The following is a 21,084-nucleotide window of genomic DNA, read 5'->3' as shown; positions in this document are numbered from 1 at the left end:
CTACAAGCTTATTTCCAAATTGTACATATTCATCAAAATGCTATTTATTTTTCACTATATTTCTGATTGGTGTAAAGTTTATCCCCAGAAGTTATATATCTCCTACCATCATGTCAACTTTTGTCCTTGAATTATATAAATGCGCGTGTGTGTGTGTAATAATTTGTATACATTATTTCTCTATACAATATACTTCTTACTGTTGAGTAAGTTTATCTCAAATGTACAGATTTCTTGCCATTGTATATATTTATTTCTGTTGTATAAATTTCTTACTGCTGTTTTTGTTTATTTATGCTATTGAATATATTTCTTACTATTGCATTTGTTTATTTAGCACGCTTGCATAATTTCTTGTCAATGTTTATTTATCTCTATTTTCCGAGGAGATCTGATAGAGGTATTAAAAATGATGAGCAGGCTGGACTGAGTAGGTAAGGAGAAACTGAAAGGATTAGTGAAAGGATCGACAACAACAACACACAGATTTAAAGTAATTGGTAAAAGAAGCAAAATGGACAAAAGGAAAATCTTTTAACACAGCAAGCGGTTAAGATCTGGAATGCACTGCCTGAGGGTGTGGTGGATGCAGGTTCAATTGGGGCATTCGAAAGGGAATTAATCTATTATCTGAAAAGGAAGAATGTGCAGGATTATGGGGCGAAGGCAGGGGAATGGCACCAGGTGAAATGCTCATTCAGAGAGCCGGTGCAGACACAATGGGCCAAATGGCCTCCTTCTGCACTGTAATTCTGCAATTTTGTGATTTTATTGAATAGATTTCTTGCCATTATATATTTTGTTTATCTCAATTGTATAGATTTCTCACTGTTGTATATGTTTATTGATTGCTACTGTATACATTTCTTATGATAATATGATTATTTATTGCATATATTTCATAGTATATGCATTTATTGAACACCATTGTATACATTTCCCACAATTGTATTTGTTTATTTATCACAATTTATAAGATTTATTACATTGTATATGTTTATTTATCTAAATTGCATATATTTCCAACCATTGCAAATGTGCATTTGTCGCTTGTATATATTTGTGTAAGATTACTTTTGTCTATTTTTTAGAATGAATAACTTATCTCTGTTGTATATATTTCTCACCATCGTACATTGTTATTATTGATCTTGCATATATTTTTCACTGTCATTTATTTATCCACTCATATAAATTTGGTAACATTACAGGTTTGTTTATTTGTATATTTTATATATGTTTATTTATTATTAATGTTTAGATTTCTCACCATTGTTCCATTATTCCTATTGCCATAGTGTTGTATATGTTTATTATTCCTATTGTTCATTGTAAACATTTAATTATTACTATTGTATATATTTCTCATCGTTGCAGATGCTTATTCATTGCTAATGTATATATTATTTACCATTATATATGTTTGTATATCTCTATTGTGTAGACATTGTGCCATTGTATAAGTTTATTTCTATTGTATAGGTTTCTTACTGCTGGATGTTTACTTATTGCTATTGTAGATTTCTTACTGGTGTATACATTTATTTATTGTCACTGTACATATTTATTTCTATTGTATATCATTAATTGTTGCAATTGTACATATTTATCAATGTATCAATTAATTTATCTTTATTGTATAGGTTTAATATTGTATAATTTATTTCTTGCTATTCTACATATTTCTTACCATTGTATACGTTTATTTACCTCTTGTATAGATTTCTTATTGCGGTGTGTGTAGCTATGGTCTATATTTCTTACCATTATGTAGTGTATTTAGTGATATGGCATATATTTATTTTGTGTCTATGTATTTATCGCTATTAGTATATATTCCTTACCGTTGTGTAACATATTGATGGTTATGGTGTATATTCCTCATTTTCGTGTAGTGTATTAATGGCTATGGTATATATTCCTTGCCGTTGTGTAATGTGTTGATGGCTATGATATATGTTCCTTACAGTTGTATCGTGTATTGACGGCTATGGTATATATTTCTTATCATTGTGCAGTGTATTGATGATTATGGTATACATTCCATACTGTTGTGTAGTGTATTGATGGCTATGGTATATATTCCTTACCGTTGCGCCGTGTATTGATCCTATAGCCTCCTTTCCCTCCCTCTCTCTCTCTCTCTCTCTAGGTGGCGGTTGGCCTCGAGCTCCTCCGTGTACAATTCAAACGCTGGGTTTCCATGGAAACGGGGACGCGTTCTTTCAATCCGCTTCTTTACCTTCTTCCCATAACCTCACCCCCACCGCCCCCCCAGTTCACTACTCCCATTTGACTCTTATTTCAATTGCTCACTGCAATGAGTGGGTCCTGCTGCATCCTTGCTGATAGTGAAGAATAAAACAGAAACCTCTTCACCCGCGTTGATGCCATTCGGTGATCATGGGAGCTCAACACACCCAGGCTCAGTTTCAGTCAATTCTGATTGCAATTGTGTTTTTACCTCAATCACATCACATATGCTCCTTTTAGCACTGCTATATATGAAAAAAAGGGGACGGACCTGGGCATGTCATCAGTCAGCCACCAATAAAGGAGATAGTTATGGCAAAGCGCCCAGCAACATGGTGGAATAGGTTGACATTAACAAGTTGGTGTTGAATTGTCCAGCCCAACTGAACCTGAGGGTAGTAACCTGAGTCCATGCAGCTGAGTTCAGAGCTCTGAAGAAGTCATATGGACTCGAAACGTTAACTTTTTTTTTCCTCACCACAGATGGTGTAAAATGTATTGATTAGCCTTAATTTTTAAATTAAATTTTACAAACAAAATAAATGATTGGAATATATTAATGGGAGTAAGATAAGCACTGAAATATCATAAACCAACCTTTGAAATATTTTAATAAGGTGGAATTATCATAATGGAGAAATTTGACATCTCACAATGTAAATTTGTTTTTTCAGTGTCAGTGAGAATGTTCAACAATAATTATAAACTTGGTACGCTATTAATAACCCAGATATAACTTGTTTAACAGGGTGCAACTTTTTCAAAGCATTTTACAGTGAGACTAATAGCAAAAGAGGGCAAGTTCTCCTTAATTCAGTAATTTCTAATGGATCGCAGACTGGAGGACATTAACAGGCCACCCTGTGGAGAAGCGTAGAATCACTGACAGTAATTTGAGTTTCCATGTTATTCTGCACAAATATGGAGTTTAGACGTTGCAGTTTCAGAATAATGAAGGCAAATGCTGAGCTTCACTATCATCACTACAGCAAAATCTGAGACATTATATTTCCCAGAAGACTTGCAAATTATGAGTGCAAATCAAGCTAGTCATGAATCAAGAGGGAAGACTAAAATATACAAGAAATAGTTTCCATTTATGTAGCACTTTTCATATCCTCAGGACATCCCAAAGTGCTTTTGAAGTGTAAAAGCAAAATGCTGCGGATGCTGGAAATCTGAAACAAAAACAGAAAATGCTGGAAAAACTCAGCAGGTCTGACAGCATCTGTGGAGAAAAAAAGTTAACATTTCGAGTCTGTAGGACCCTGAATCTGAAGAAGGGTCATACGGACACGAAACGTTAACTTTCTTTTTTTCTCTCTCCACAGATGCTGTCAGACCTGCTGAGTTTTTCCAGCATTTTCTGTTTTTATTACTTTTGAAGTGTAATCGCTATTGCAATATAGGTACACACAGCAACCAATTTACACACAGCAAGTTCCCACAAACACCAATTAGGCAAATTACCAGACATTCTAGTTTGGTGATATTGGTCAGGAAAGTAGGGGAACACTCCAGCTACTTTTCAAATAGTGCAATTGGGTCTTTTATATTTATCTGAGGGGGCCTCAGTTTAACATATCAGATTAATATCTCCAACAGTGGAGCACACACTATACTGCAGTGTCATCTTAGATTTATGCTCAGATTGCTTGTGTGGGTGCTTAAATCATGACCTTCTAAATCAGAAGTGAACGCTAATACTGAACCACAACTCGCAATTCCCCAAAATGTACCATAATGCTTTTTGTTGCACAGAGCAAAATTCCCAGAATCCAAGTCTAATGTGCTTGGAGTGTAATACAACAATATGCCTAACATCAAAAAACTGACATCAAGATGATTACTTGATCCTTAAAAAGTATCTGGTAGTATACTTCTCGCTTCTCAATCCATGGATGATCAGTTCAAAAAGGTCACATAAAAATAAAGCTTTCCAGGTATTGAAGAAATATCATGTAGTACTTTAAGTAACTGGCATATTGGTGATTCATCATAAGAACATTGCTGGATGAAAAAATACCACGATCTGGTTACCACTGTGGCCATCAAATGATATAATGATAACGGAGTTGTTGACTAATCATGGCAATTCCAAAAGAGTCTCAGGCATAGCCAGGTGTACTTGAAGGAAAAAACAGCAACTTTAGTTCATTTAGTCTGACAACGGCAAGGACTATAAAATGGAATGAGGCAGTGAATACTAAGATATGAGCTGGTTGGGGACAGTCAACATGAATTTGTAAAGTGCATACTTGATTAATCAAATTTGTTTGGGGTTGCTGAGCATGCAGACTAAGGAAATGCAATGCATTTAGTGCAATTGAACTTTCAAAAAGCACTTCATAAAGTTCCATATCTGATTTTGTGAAAATGAAGGTGCATGGTGTTAAGGTGGTAGCAATAATAAGAGGGATGGCTGGAGGGTAGCATACTGTGTATAGGATTAAATGACTGCTTCAGACATGCAAGCTGTAACTAATGGTGCACCATAGGAAACTGTGGCGAGGCTTTGCTTGTTTTCTATTTTCATAAAATTTTTGGATGTGGAGAGAGATTCAGTATTTTCTGACAATACTAAATTAGGGACATAATGTGGAGGGCAAGTACATTAAGGGAGTGGGCACATCATAAGTAGCTTGTATAACAGAACAAATTCTGCTTGCTTCATTTCAAATGAGTCAGTAAACTGCTCATGAAACTTGGAAAATACAGGTCATGTTCACTGGAGCAGAGAGAGAGATTTTAATAGAAGTATTCAAAACTATGAAGGGATTTCAGAGGATAATTAGTAAAATTGGCTGGTAAATCAATACCATGGGGGGGACGGGGGGGGACTTAGAATTAGCATTAAAACCAGAAAAGGAACTTCAAATATTTTCCTTTCCTTACCACAGGTTAAGATTATGGAATGTATTACCACAATGGTTACTAAATTGCAGGGAATGTTGGAAGGATGACATCAGATGAGACATAGAAACCAAGCCACCCAAATCAGCAATGCATTACAATCTAATAAGGCCATCTTCTTCATTGAATGGCGAGTTGAATTAACTGGAATCTCAGGTGGCTTGGTTAAGAATTTACTGCATTGTAAATTAGATACAATCATAAATGACATAATTACTTCAGTTATTCAAAAGACAAGTCTGCTGAGGGTTACTGAGTAGAGGTCTGATCAGGATTCTTCAGGGTTCTTTGCTGCTTACACTATTCATTAACTGGTTGATCTCCCCATTACACCTGGATGTTTGTTTTTAATTGATTCTCTCTTCCTGTCAAGTATCTCTCTACTGTTGTCCAACTGTGCTGTATGGCTCACATACTTCCTTTCACTGTAATCATTTGTCTCAGACTTTTCCCTCATTGTCTCTCCTGTCTTAAAGGAGGCATCTCCCTATTTTTCCTAAAGTTTACAATTTTACTGCAATCTAGTTATAATTGCTTGGGCAATGACTGTAAACACTGATTTGTTTTTTTAGCCAAAATGCACACATGTCCACAAATGCTAAATTACTTGGCATTGCTACTGGAATTGAACAGTAGGCTGGGGAGAGGTCACCTCCCGGCAAACATCATCAAATAACACAGCTCAAGATCTTGAATCCAGAAACAGATGGAAACAATGGCCCTTCTGGATTGAGAAAAATGAACATATTCAGGTGGTTTAATTTTTTTTTTTTTACTTGATTATCTTTACAAAATAACACTCATTGAAATGTACCCTTGTCCATTTGAGGTCCCACAAGCAATCTGCTTGATCAGTGTTAATTAAAGAACCTGAATTTATATAGTGCCATTCACTACCTCAGGACTTCCCATTTGGCTTTACAGTTGACAAGGTAATTTTGAAGTGTAGTTCCTGTTGTAATGTGGGAAACACAACACAAATTTGTGCACAGCATGGTTCCACAAATAGCAGTGAGGTTTTTTTTGAAAAAAAGAGATGTTGGTTGAGGGATATAATAACCAGGAAATTGTAGAGAACTCCCTACTCTTCAAATAGTGCCGTGGAATCTCCTACATCCACCCAAGAGGCAAGATTAGGCCTCACTGTAAAGTCTCACCTGAAGGTTGGCACAGGCAATCATGTAGGATTTCCTCAGTATTGCAATGAAGCATGAGCCTGGATTTAATTTAGATAACTAAAATAATATATATTTAGCATGATATGTGCATATAGTGAATGGTCATTGTTTAGCATGCATGAAAAGTTATTTGGGTGATTAACAGTACTAACCATTCACAAACTCTCTTATTGATTGAACAGTTAACAACAAATCTATTCACTACAAGGATGCATACTTAAGCCAGGTGATGAATCAATGCAGATCATTTTGATCTTGTACCACAACTTGGGCACGGTTATATTTAACAGCATAGCAAATATATTGGGAACCTCAAGTTCAAAATGACACTGATACACTGGAGACAAATTAAAAAGTAACAAAAAGGAGACTTGAAATGTTTTCAAAAGGAAGCCATGCAAAACTGAACTTGCTTCCATTCTAGGGAAAAAATATGGAGGGGGGACATAACAGATCTTAAAAAGCCAAGGATTTAGATGATATAAAATAAAAACACATAAAAAACTGTAGAGTTTAAGCCCAGTTGGGCCGAATAGCACAAATCTGTGTTATATTTGCTATCTAATTCTAGGTATGCAGAATTGGAGGAGCAATACAAAATTTCCAAGCATCAAACAAGGCTTCTAGGAATTCTCCCTCCCTTCCTATAGGGGCAGTGTAGAATTAGAGTCCAGTCAAAAACTGATCAGCAATCCCTTTCACAGAGATTATAAATATTGTGTGGCATTTTTCTCTCCCTTTTCACATACTTTATCTCTCATCATGAGATAAAAAATGTGCCAGAAGGCATGCAATTAAGAACAGCAGCCTCATTAAGACAGAAAAATTATGCAATTGTGGGAAATACAGACAATAAAAAATGTATAAATCGTTTCATTGACATCATGTAAAAAAAAGTAAATGACAGAGCTTCACAAATTTGTTTTCATTTCTAAGACAAGATTTATCAGATACTTATACTTGTGCAACATAGTTTTACACTGTATTGACCATTTAACCATTGCCAAAACAAAAAAGCGGAATAAAAAGGTTTTTAAATTGTAATCAGTAGTTGACCAGTATTTCTTCCAAATTAAAAAAACTCATTTGAATAAATGTTAGACTATGGTAGCCAGATAGTCTTTGACTTCTGCTGGAGTGAGTCTGCGAAATCCTGCCACATCACAAATTCCAACCTCTATGTTGTCTTCTGTCATCTGGCCTTCAAAGCTTTCCTGTTTGGGAAAGGAAAATTTCACACCGGTCAGTATCATAGTTTTTGTAGAGCAATGTATCTCCAGTTAAACTGTTATTGATATTTGAGCAACAGACAAGAAATCTGACCTTTAGTGTTAAGATTGCTGTATGAATGGCATCTTCAAGTTCTAGATCTTCATTGTACCTACAGGCACAAAAAGTCAAAGAAATGTTTTGCTTCTCCTGCAAGAATTTCTTCCATTAACCATTTCCAGGACTTAAGACAAGAATAAAAAGGTTCTAAAATAATGTCCATGCACGAATGCACGATACATGCTCAGATACTTGTCACAGAAAGATATTGAAATAATTACTCCATTAATGGTCACCATATCTCACCATATTTGCCAAAAATTTATGAAAACCTGCTGGCAAGTTTCTACATTGTAATCAATTGTGTGCTAGGCAAGAACAGAGAATACTGAATGAAACATATACATTTACCCAATATAAACAGTTGGAAGCACCTAAGTAAAAGCTCAATTTAAAGTCTGTACAAAAAGCTTTGTGAACAGAACAAATGGGTAGGAATAAAAATCAAAATATTCAGCTTGAAGTGACCTATCTAACAATCCTAAGAAAAATATTATCCTGTCCATTGTAAACACCGTATTTAGAATCTTCTTACATTTGGCATACAGGAAATACAGCACCATCTACTCTCATCCCCCTACCCCCATTTCTCATGTTGAGGCATTGTAAATATAATTGCTATTCTACCTCTTTTCAAGGAAGGTTTTCCCATTTACATAATTCTTCCCCATAGCTGTTGCTTTCCATGCGAAATAAGCACCCTATTGGAAAGGAAAAATAAAGAACAGAAGTTTGGTCAAAGAATCATACTTTCATTAGCTTGAAAAAGAACAAAAACAAACACATAGGACATTTTATCCTGATAACATTAAGGATACATGACATAAATACTCAAATTTCCCTTGACTGTACATAAAATATGAAATACTAAGAGGAAACCAAGGAAAAAGCCAGAGTACTGAGTAGAAATTATGAAATTGTATCAGTAAATTTCAGTAGAGTGAAAATTCCAGCTATTTTAAAAGCAACGTTATGATGGAAGAAGTGCTCATCAAACGGGCTGCTTTGTCGTGGAAGGTGCCAAGCTTCATGCGCTCTTCAAGTTGCAATCATCCAAGCAAGTGGGCAGCATTCCAACAAATTCCTAAGTTGCACCTTGTTGATGGTGGACAGGCTTTGGGGAGTCAGGAGGTGAGTTATTCCCTGCAGAATTCCAAGCCTGAGCTGCTCTTGTAGGATTTACACTTTGGCAAATATCACACCAGTTTCATTATGGTTACCCACATTTGGAGTCTTTGAGCAAAAAAAAAATATATTTATTTCTTTTTAAAATAACATTAATGCCATGGAAAAGAATCTTACAGCAAACACTGAATAACACTGGCAAGTAATTTTGGATTAGGTAGAACATAGCCAGACACAGTTTTCCTTTACTCTTTCCCAGCATGTGCATATTCCAAACTTCAGAACAACAATCCCAACTGCTAAAATTGTAAATTTGTTCTATTTCTCAGAGTACCATCCCTCTGGCTTCGCTTTGAGTGCAAGTGCCAATTTGGTGTTGTGAGCCAATGTCTATGAGGAACTGAATTAGGGCCACCCAGACTTGTTTCATTTGGTGATCTTAGAATGGAACTAATTCAGATGAAAATGTGCTAAATTGCATAGTCCACCCAGTTCCCCAAAACTTCACTTCTAGCAGAATGATTCAAGGGTTTGCATGATAACTGTGCCCTTGAATAGAGATTGCTTGAGTTCCAAAATGAAAAGTGTGCAATTATCTAGTTTCAATTTTGTATTACTGTAATGCACAGGCTTTTATTTATTAAAATAGTGATAGGTTTATAAAATTAAGATTAGCAGTGATATGGAGCTTATCTCCATATCTCCAGAATATTGCGTTATCTCCAGAAAGCAAAATCAGAAAAAAACAATAGCTTGAGGATTAGAGCTAAAAACTGCTTTCCTGCAGTACTTACAGATGGATCAGATTGGAACAAATATGGTCGTCCTTCATCCCAGCCAGCAATCAGCAGTGACACTCCAAATGGGCGAACACCACTGAAACAAGACAAAAGAATGAGCTTTAATCCTCCTTCGCCCTGTTGCAAGACCCTGTAGCCAACATAACCAGGATATTCTGAAAGGTCAAACTGGCAAGAAAGGTGAAGCTCTCCCCATTAGGTTAGAAAATGATATTTATATAGGACTTCCTCATTTCTCAGATTATCCCAGAACATTCTACATCCAATGAATTATTCTGCTTAGGTTTTGAATTTTTATCTGTTAATGACAAATTAGACATTCTGTATTTGCAGACTACAAGGCTGTGAATGTGTACTTCATATTTTGGGTTTTGTATATTCTTGATAGCCACAATAGAAGATAAGGGATTCTGTCTCTCCTTAAATTTATTTTCTCATCAAGCATTTAAGAATAGATTTTGTATCCCTACCCTATCTTTTAAAAAAAGCTTTTGAAACATGATTGCAAACAAAACATTTGACTATAAACAAATAAATCGCTCAAACGTGCATATATATACATGGAGGGGCTGTTGGAGAAACTTTACTTGGAATCTGGACAAAATGTTAATATGATGAACCCAAAGGCAGCAGACCTTGGGTATGAAACCTTGGGTACGGAGTGATGGGGTGGGGGGGGGGTTGGGCGGTGACAGGTGGGGGAGATGGCACCAGGTGGGAGGAGGTGAAAATAGAATTGGTTAAGTATATTAATCTGACTGCAAGTGTTTGGTGAGTCTCTGCTGGTAGGTAATATTTTAAAGAAATTTAATTTACACATCTATGTTTTTTCCCTCAATATTATTTTGCAACCTCTTCAAATATTCACAACTTCATTTAGACTAGTAACATAATCTTCCACAGAACTGCAGATTCAGTCACAGCAGAATGCAACATACATCTCACAGTAACTCTATTGCAAAGTAACTCACCTTGAATGTTTCTCTCAGAGAAAACCGTCCATTTTTGGAATCAGGTAATCTCATTGCATCATCTGCTAACAAAGTAACAGTAGGTTTCTTGCTGCCACTCGATCTAATCACTGAGGCATATCACTCTGTTCAGAGAAGGCCACTGATTTTGAATAACTTTGAACAGCAAGCGCCTATTACACCTCATCAGGGAACTAACCTAAAGTTAGTAAATCCATTGTGGATCTTGTATACCTGGTGACCAATTAATGGTATAATCTGCGTTGAGTATATGAAGAATCCATATCACTGACTTACCCAGACTGTGTATATTCCTGCATGACAGAGGCCACTCTCTGTACGAGCTGGGCTGTGGGGATGGGTTCTTGATAAACAAGGTAGTACTGCTGTGCCAACTTACGGGCTCGGCGAATCAACACCCTGTGAGGAATATAGAGTATAACACTGTCAATATTGTCTCATCGAATAGCCTTCCATTAAAACTAAGACTTATCTCATTTCCATTCAAACTGCTATTATAACTAATGGTTTGTTCCCTCACTATTCCCCCCGTCATCAGCTCAGAGGTGTCCAGGATCCTGTCTTCTTTCCCTATCTTCTCATGCCACGCACTCTTTTGCCTATGGTTCCACTTTGCATTGTCAGTATCCTCTAGACTGCACTGCTTCAGCGGACGCAAGCTTCAGTCAGTGCAATGGCTGAACAATGCATATTGTTTTTCTTCTTATATCTTCACTGCAATGCACTCAAGACTTAATCTGCTACTTATTCTATCTAGTACCTTAAAACTACCAAATTCCATTAACCCCTTGTCTTGCCACAATCTTCAAGGTTTTAAAATCCCAAGCTTACCATCACCTAATCATTACTCCTTCATTTACTTCAATATTTTGCTAATTTCAACTTTAGTTCTGTCCCATATTGTAGCATTTCAACTTGTTTTTAATTTTAAGAGCAAACTGCATTGAGCAGTAATAAAATTATTAATGTTTTTCACATTTACAAATCATGTCTAATCAAGCCAGGACTCATCACGCAATCAAGCAAATAAGATATTAATGGACTACTCCTTGGGTATTTTATAAACTAAGAGGTTTGTTTAGTGTTTTCAGTGTGTATACGCTCCAACCTTCTTCTGCCAGCAGTGCCGGACAAAAAGATTCCAGCTATGGTCTTGATTTAGGCAGCAATTTTGAACTGTTCCCTTCAGCACTAAGGAAAAGTTAACAGGCTTCCAGTTTCTAGGATTGTGCTAACAATACTCTCAGATAAGTACTTTTAATCCATTTCGTAACATTAAATATTTGTAGTCACAGGACCAAATATTCATAGCTTCACAGTTACCTCAGAATGTTTCCTGTCCATAATATTGCCAGCAGTGGGGTTGATGTATTTTAGTGACTGATCAACAGCCACCTGCTCACTTCCCCTCCCATCCTCTTGAGAATCTGCTACACGGATTCTAAAATAACAACTTTCGCATAAACTCAAATGCATATCAGGTACTAGTTCAAGTCACAAAGGATTTCATTTTTGTCGTACTTTCAGTTTTATGATTTGAAAAAAAAAATAGAACTGGCTTTGTTCCAAAAGCCTTTGCCCTAACATGTACATATAGTAACGAATAGCCTTAAGTTTGTCACCTCTATCAACAGGACTCAGTACAATTCAGTGGTTAAACTTGTTAAATTTTGCAGATGCAATCCCATCATTGTCTCACTGCAATAGAGTATCATTAGGTTGCAGGACAGTAGTGTCACATGCAACACATCTCACTAGCCTTAAAATAAAGGTGTCAATTCAATGACATCACTGGAAGCTAAATGCTGGTGGCAGAAATAATTGACTGGGGGAAATGGGGGTGGGGGGTCTGACGTTGAGAAACCTGAGATTTCTTGACCATTACCTGCAAACAGGATACCAAGAGCAATCAAGTTCATGCATTTGTCTCGCCTACCTGTAGTCTGGGCCCATTCCACTATACACCATTCCTATGTGCTTTGTGATTGGTTCCACTTTGTGTACACTCTGTTCATCATAAAGAATGGATTTCTGTTTCTTCTCTGTTGCCAAAACAACGCCATTGGAAGCTGGAAAGGTTTTTTTTAAAAACATATTTAGAGATACAACAGTACTGGATACATACACTTCGCCTCTATCCATTTATGATGTGCTAATTTTCATGTCCTTTCATGTCCTCAGGACATCTCAAAGTGCTTCAGAGAATTATTTTTGATGCGCAGTCTCTGATGTTAATTAGCTGATCTCAACCATGATAGCGATATGGATTAATGTCAACATCCCAGCAGCTAATTTGCACAGTGAATAGCAATGAGATAGATCTGTTTTCTTTTGGAATGTTGGTTAAGGAATCACCGATCGAACATCTCATTTAAAAGATGACATCACTAATAAAATAGCGCTGCATCCCACAGTCCATATTATATAGTCAGCCCGGCATGGGACTTGAACCCACAACTGTCTGACTCAGAAGAGCTATCAGATAGTTAAACAGCCATTTAACAAATGAGGATTTAGGATATGTCTGCATTTTCACAAATGGGGCTCCAGATCAACTAGGTTGTCATACAAAAACAGCATTCTCCCACAAATAAATTTTAACAATTAGAAACATAGAAATTTACAGCCATTTGTCCTATTATGTCCGTGTCGGCCAAAAAAGAACTACCCAGACTAATCCCACTTTCTAGATTTTGGTCCTTAGCCTTGTAGGTTACGGCACTTGCATATGCAAGTACTTATTAAATGCAACAAGAGTTCCTGCCTATCCCACCAGTTCAAACAGTGAGTTCCAAACTCCCATCACCCCTCTGAGGGAAAAAAAATTACTCAAGCCTCCTATAATCCTTCCACCAATTACTTTCAATCTATATCCCCCTTGTTACTGTACTCTCTTCTAAGAGAAGTAGGTGCTTCCTATCCACCCTATCCAGGCTCTTCATTATTTTATGCATCTTAATTAAATCTCCCCTCAGCTTCCTCTATTCAAAAGAAAATAACCCCAGCCAATCTAATCTTTCTTCATTGCAAAAATTCTCCTGACTGCCAACATCCTCATAAATTTCTTATTTTACTCTCTCTAGCACAACCACATCCTTGCTGTAATATGGTAACCAGAACTGCACACAGTACTGCAGCTGTGGCCTGACTGTAGTTTATTATTATTGGCTATCCCTCGCTAGCGATTGTCTTCCATGAGTCTGAGGATAGCTGATGAGGCCGATTCAAGATTTACAGACTTTATAGCACGTAGGACATCTGTTATCATGTGGGATGTCTGGCCATGTGTTATCAGTTTGGGTGATGGTGTGTTCTTTTTTGCCACTTTCACTTTTCCTCTTCATTTTGTCATCACTGAACCTCAAAATGCTGGGATCCTTCCCATATACTCTGCCACCATCTGGTTGGGGCCAAGACAGTGGTCCCCCAGGAGTTGATGTCAATGTTGCATTTCTTCATGTTGGCTTTTGGCACAGCCTTGAAGCGCTTCTTTTGTCCTCATCTGGTGCGTCTGCCCTGACTGAGCTGGGAGAAATGACCTGCTTTGGCAGTCTGATATCTGACATCCGAACTATAAGACCAACCCCCAACAAGGCTGATTCTAGCATAACCTCCAAACTCATATATTCTATGCCTCGTCTAATAAAGTATCCTGCATATTTTAATTACCTTAACATGGAATCATAGAATCATAAAATGGTTGCAGCACAGGAGGCAGCTATTCAGCCCATTGTGTCCGTGCTGGCTCCCTGCAACAGCAACTTATTCAGTCCCCCACCTTTCCCACCCCCATCACTGCAATTTTTGTTTCTTCAGATAATTAACCAATTCTCTTTTGAAAGCCTCAATTGAAACTGCCTCCAACACACTCTCAGACACTTTATTCAGTTCCTAACCACTCACTGTTTAAAAATGTTATCATCTCTCTATTGCTTCTTTTGCCAGTCACCTTAAATCGGTGTCCTCTGCTTCTCAATCCTTTCACCAATGGAAACAGTTTTGCTCTATCTATTCTGGCCAGACACATTATGATTTAAATACCTCTAACAAATCTCTTCTTAATCTTCTCTTCTCCAAGGAGAACAGCTTCTCCAATCTATCCATGTAAGTGAAATTCCTCATCCCTGGAATCATTCTCCTGAATTTTTTTTTTTGTGCCTGTCTACCTGCCTTATCGACCTGATTTACTACCTTTAGGGATCTATGGTCATGTACTCCAATATCCCTCTGCTGCACTGCACACCACAGTATCCTACCACTTACTGTGTATTCCCTTGCCTTGTTTACCCTCCTCAAATACATTACATCACATTTCGCTGGATCGAATTCCATTTTCCTTTTTCTGTTGATCTGACTATTCCATTTACACCTTGCTTGAGCCTTCAACTTTCTTTTTCTTTCAAACACACTGCCAATTTTTCTAACACCTGCCAACATCTTAATCATATCCTGCACACATTTAAGTCTAAGTCATGATGCAGATAATGAGCCCCACGGAACCTCATTGGAAACAGCTTTCCAGTCGCAAAAAAGCCCACTGACCATCACCCTTTGCTTCCTGCCAGCGAACCAATTCTTGAAAGGAGAAAACATGTATTTCAATGAGTTGCTAGTACAACTCTCACATTGCTCCCCTTTTCTTGTAGGCTTATGCTATGTATGGCTTTGCAGGGCTGCAAGCTACTTGGTGCTTCAACCAAGCATCTAAATACTGAACATTGGTACCTGCCACCCCCAGAGCTCCACACATGCATACTTTGTAGGAAGAGTCAAAGATAGTCATCAGGAGTCAGATGATTTTTCCTCTTCCTAGCCAGGATTTTGAAATTAACCATTGCACTCGTTTCACTGAGATCGAGCCAGAGTCAGGAATCAAACCTGCCATGGCTTCCCACTGGACACAAGTCTCTGCTAATACTTGACCATCTGATCTGCCTCTAGAAAGGCTAGAAACACTGACCTTAAACTGTAGAGCAGGTGCACTGCAAAAGCCCCATGTAGTCTTCAATTGATGTACATGCAACTGAGTAACTGGCTATATACAGGACTTCTTTGGGAGCACTTGTAAATTAACATAATCCGAAGAAAATTACTCTGAAAATTTTACCCAGACATTTATTTGACAATACTTTCCAAACCCACAAACTCTACCATCTAAAGGAGGAGGCAACTAGTGCATTGGAACACCATCACCTCCCAAGTTTACCTCCAAGCCATGTGCCATTCCATTCTAGTCACTGGTATTCTCTACCTAACAGCACTGTGGGAGAGCACCTTCGCCACATGAACTGCAGTGATTCAAGATGCCAGCCCACTATTGCCACCTCAAAGGCAACAAGTGCTGTGCAACAAACACCAACCTTGTTAACAATGCCCATATCCCAAGAATGAATATAATAGTTAACTTCTCATGTAAGACATGAAAAAAAAGTATGAAAAGAAAATTCCTTTGCAGGAGTTGCCAGCCTTGAAGTAGTTAAAACTGCATGGTGGTAGCACTGCTGTCCATACCTTTGATTCCCACTGCTGGAGCTCCCGCAGCTACAGCTGCCAAAGCATACTCAATCTGGACTAGTTTGCCTGAAGGGCTGCAAGATAAAATACAAAACAGTATAAATGAAACTGAAATTAAGAGCACTTTTAGTGAATAATTTTTCTCCTTAGATTTCCTAGTTTAATTTTGTAATATTTACACAGAATACCAAAACAGTTTCAGATCCAACATCGGTTTCTCTGCAAAGCACAAACACAAACTCCTTTACATGAATGCAAATTGAACATTTTGCTTTCCTCAGTGCAAACATCCCACACCAAAGCAAGAATAACACACCTATACATAACTGGTACAATCAATATCACCTGTACATGTAAACACAGAGGCACAATATTTATGGCCCACAGTTTTCTTTCATCAATTTCCGCCACACTCAAAGGTGTCAACGCTTCACTGAGTTACAGTGCCATGGGCAGCAAGAGCCTTCCCTGGCTACCTTAGACAATCGTTCTTCTAAGTGAATCGAGTCAGAACTGGCAGGTAATTTGACCTTAGGCAGCACATTCAGGCCCTATCACACCCTCACCTAAAATTTACTTCCAGTAGGGGTCACTGAATAGCGACCAAGATCCATTGTGTCCAATTATCACCACCCAATTCCAGGAATACCAAAGCCAATTTGCCAGAAAACTACTGCTACCCTGGCTGAGATCAGGCCTGGGAATCAGATCTTGTACCTTCTTAGAACATTAAAAATTTAACTGATTGAGGAAGAAGCCTCAAATGGACCATCTCTATGTTTACATGTAGCGTTGAAACATTCATTTACATATACACCTTCACTATAATGAAGATGTAATATAAGGAACCAAAAATAAAGTTCTTGATAATAACTAAATTGCCAATATACAGGAAAATACAATAGTAAATGCACTGACAAAAGACTTGCATTTATATAGCACCTCTAAAAGCCTGTGACTATTCCAAAGTGCGTTACAGCCAAATGAAGTACCTTTGAAGTGTAATCACTTTTGTAATGCAGGAAACACAGCAGCCAATTAGCACACAATGTCCCACAAATAGTAATGGGATAACAACCAGATATTGGTTAAGGGATGAATATCTGCCAGGCACAGGCAAGAGAACAATAAAATTCAAAGTAAATCAAATCAGCTTGGAGAAATGTAGCATTGCACCCAATTGATATGATTCATATCTTATTACCTGCTGAAATATGACTATACTCCATAAATGTAGCAGTAAATTATTTGCTTATTTTGTTTTTCCAGTGACAAATTTCAACTCAGTAAGTTGTAAATCTAATTTTGCTACTTCCAATAGGAGAGCAGCTTTCAGCTTAATAAGAGTGATAGCAGGTTAAAAACGACATTGGGAGTTGGAGAAAAACTCATATTGAAGAGCACACAAATAAATCTAATTATTCAAATGAAATTGAGGTTTGAGTCCATATGGAGCAGCCTCATATTTAAATGGAACAAGTGGCTTATTGAATTGAGCAAGTCTTATAATAATAACTTTTATGTGCAAATGAGATCAGTGTCACATTGTTACACTCACACATGGAACCACTAACTTTTATACAAAAACCTAAGGTTATGGGGAGGTGAATTTTTTTGAAGAAAAATTTGTAGCAGCATATTTAAATTAAAACAAATCCTTATAAGTGACACCATTGTCATAAATTAAATTCCATACAATTTAAATTTGGTGCTTTCTCACAATGAAAATTAGAGGGAGAAAGCTATTTGAACACATGGCATTACACTGTAATTGAGGTTTTACTTTTATTGATAAAACCAGGGCACCTTCACCTTCTCTCAATAAAATCCCAGAAATGTCATCAAGCTATATTCACCAGGAGCCACAGGCACCAACATGAATCAACTGCTTGGATCTCTTTCAATCAGGCTTTGATATCCACGTTCCAAGCCTAAGTGACATAATGCAGCATCTGGAGGCACCAAAAGCATTTACTACTTCCTTTCACACAACAAAACTTCTCAAGGCTCTCCATAACAGGGGGAATTGCAGAATGTAGGACTGAAGATTCTGATATCCATAGCAGAGTCGGTCAAGGTCCCAAGAACACACGGTGTAAACTGGGAGGTAGGGCTGGAGGAGAGCGTGACAGAACGAAGGGCAGAATCCATGCAAAGATATATGGGAGATATTCTGGAGAATCTAAAATTAGTTAATAAAAGCTGGAATAAAATGCTGGTCTCACAAATAATGGATCATCATAAAAACCCATGTGTTTCACTAATGTCCTTCAGGGAAGGAAATCTGCTGTGCTTACCCTGTCTGGTCCATGTGAATACAGACACACAATAATGTGATTGATTCTTAACTGCCCTCAACAAGCCACTCGTTCATGGACAATTGCTACAAAAAAGTCAAATTATAAAACCGGACAAACTGCCCGGCATCGACCTCAGTAGAGGAAAGGACAAAGGCTCACCCTGCCCTGGGGACTCTACAAACATCTCCTCACTAACAGCAGGGGGCGTATACCAAAATTGGGACAGCTGTCCCATGGACTAATCAAGCAACAGCCTGACAGTCATACTCCCTGAATCATACCTTACAACCAATGTCCCAGGCTCTTCCATCTCTGAAGAAGGGTCATACGGACTCGAAACGTTAACTTTGTTTTTCTCTCTCCACAGATGCTGTCAGGCCTGATGAGTTTTTCCAGCATTTTCTGTTTTTGTTTCAGATTTCCAGCATCCACAGTATTTTGCTTTTACTTTAACATTTGCACCAAATAAGCACCAAACATTGACCATATCCAACAAGAGAGAATCCAACCATCTCCCCATGACATTCAACAGAATTACCATTGCTAAATCTACCATAATCAGCACCCCGGGGGCTACCATTGACCAGATACTGTGGCTCCAAGAGCAGGTCAGAAGCTGGGAATTCCCACTCAAGAGAGCATCAAGAACTAAAGGGCACAGATTCAGAATAATTGGCAAAAAGAGTAATAGTGATGTGAAGGAAAATGTTTTCACCCAGCAGGTGGATGATGTCTGGGACGAACTTCCTGAGAGGGTAGTGGAGGCAGGTTCGTTCAAGGTATTCAAATGGGAATTGGATTGCTATCTGAAAAGAAAGAATGTACAAGGTTACGGGGAAAAGACAGGGGAGTAGGACTAGGTAGAATGTTCTTTCAGAGAGCCAGTGCAGACTCAATGGGCTCCATCTACACTGTAAAGATTCTGTGAGTAACTCACCTCCTGGCTCCCCAAAACCTGTCAGGCACCTACAAGGTGCAAGTCAGGAGTGTGATCAAATACTTTCCACTTGCCTGGATGAGTGCAGCTCCTTCAACACTCGAGAAATTTGACACCATTCAAGACATAGCAACCTGCTTGATTGGCACCCACCACCATAAAAGTTTACTCCCTCCACAACTGGCAGATAGTGAGTACCATCTATGAGATTCACTGCAGCAAGCCGCCAAGGATCTCTCCACAGCACCTTCCAAACCTGCAAGCTCTACCATCTAGACGGACAAAGGCAGTAGGCTCATGGAAACATCACCACAGGCAAGTTCCCCTCCACACGCCATCCTGATTTGGAACTTGATACCAATCATTGTTGCGGAGCCAAAATCCTGAAACTTCCTCCCTAACAGCACTGTAGGTGCATCTACACCACATGGATTTCAGTGTTTCAAGAAGGCAGCTGACCACCACCTTCTCGAGAGAAATTAGGGGTGGGCAACTAATGATGATCTTGCCAACAATGCTCCCATCCCAAAAACAAACAAACAGAGATCTGATGGCACAGTGACTGAATTATTCCAGTGTTTCTCAATAACTTAGACAAAAGCAAAATATTGCGGATGCTGGAAATCTGAAATAAGAATTAAAAAATGCTGAACAAAATCAGGTCTGGCAGCATCTGTGGAGGGAGAAACAGAGTTAACGTTTCAAGTCTGTATGAAGAAGAGTCATACGGACTTGAAACATTAACTCTGTTTCTCTCTCCACAGATGCTGCCAGGCCTGAGTTTTTCCAGCATTTTCTGTTTTTCATTCACATGGCACAGCTTAATGAGTAAAAAGGTGGATCTTTAGATTCAAATCCCTCAGCCTGGAAAAAAAAAGCACTCGAGATGATCTTATGGAGAGATGTGTCAGAAGGGGGGCGGGAGGTGGTGGAGGGTAAATCCAGAAGACGGTTTTAAATTAAAATGGAAGTTGGGCACGGGATCCGCCACGATTGCATTCGTTACAGGTAACTGAACCAACAGCTTCCCTCCAGTTTTCTTTTTAGTTTTTTTTTTAACGCTAGATCCTGACTCGGGACATATCACCAGATAAGAAGCTGTTATTCTCTTCTTATTTCCGCCATGAGGGCTGAGAGAGAAGGTCCTGCATTACCTTCTCAGGGTAATCAAAGATTACCCCTACCGGACCGTTAATGTACCCTCAGCGCCAGTAGATCGAGTGCTGCCAGCAACGCCTCCAGATCGAAAGTAAAACCAAGTTTGGACACGGTTCGCCTGTGGGCCTTGGCGCGGGTCCTCCTACAAGCCTACGGGGGTGAACACGGACCCACAGAGGTAAAGGTCCAAGAAGCTTTCGGTAAAACGGCGGCCCGAGGGCCTCCTACTTGGGAGCCGCCGAGCAACCGGTTGGCCGGCCGACAGGAAAGGTGACTCTGCAACTTACAGCGCTTGGATGTGGCCTCAAACCTGAAAAGGCTGAGGGCCAGAGAACGGCAGCTGTTTCCACCGGGAAGGATACTCTTCCACACTGAGTAAATGAGAGAGGATTTGGGGGGCCGCTTTACCTGAATGTAGTGAGGGAGAAGCTGTATCCCCGGTCCGCCGCCATCTTTCTGCCGCTCACTCTCTGGAATACTGGGAGCGGATGTTTTACTCGCAACTAAACGTCACATCCAGCAGAGGCGGCCTTCCGCCGCTGCCCTGAAACTACAACTACCGGCATGCACTGCACTAGAATGCAG

General features: G+C 38.7%; 1 protein-coding gene across 1 annotated transcript; it reads right to left on the bottom strand.

Annotated features, from left to right (window-relative positions):
* Positions 1–5,895: 5,895 nt before the first annotated feature.
* Positions 5,896–21,038, bottom strand: psma2a (proteasome 20S subunit alpha 2a). The gene is made up of 8 exons (XM_078539348.1): positions 20,908–21,038; positions 16,102–16,178; positions 12,527–12,659; positions 10,867–10,989; positions 9,593–9,674; positions 8,301–8,374; positions 7,668–7,725; positions 5,896–7,558 (listed from the first exon to the last, which is right to left on the bottom strand). The coding sequence occupies exons 1-8, from the start codon at positions 20,949–20,951 to the stop codon at positions 7,442–7,444; spliced, it is 708 nt and encodes a 235-aa protein (XP_078395474.1). The 5' UTR covers positions 20,952–21,038; the 3' UTR covers positions 5,896–7,441.
* Positions 21,039–21,084: the final 46 nt, after the last annotated feature.

Source organism: Cetorhinus maximus, chromosome 3, assembly GCF_964194155.1.
Source record: "Cetorhinus maximus chromosome 3, sCetMax3.hap1.1, whole genome shotgun sequence".
NCBI lineage: Eukaryota > Metazoa > Chordata > Chondrichthyes > Lamniformes > Cetorhinidae > Cetorhinus > Cetorhinus maximus.
The sequence above is the reverse complement of the archived record's forward strand: the minus strand, read 5'-3'. Positions and strand labels throughout refer to the sequence as shown.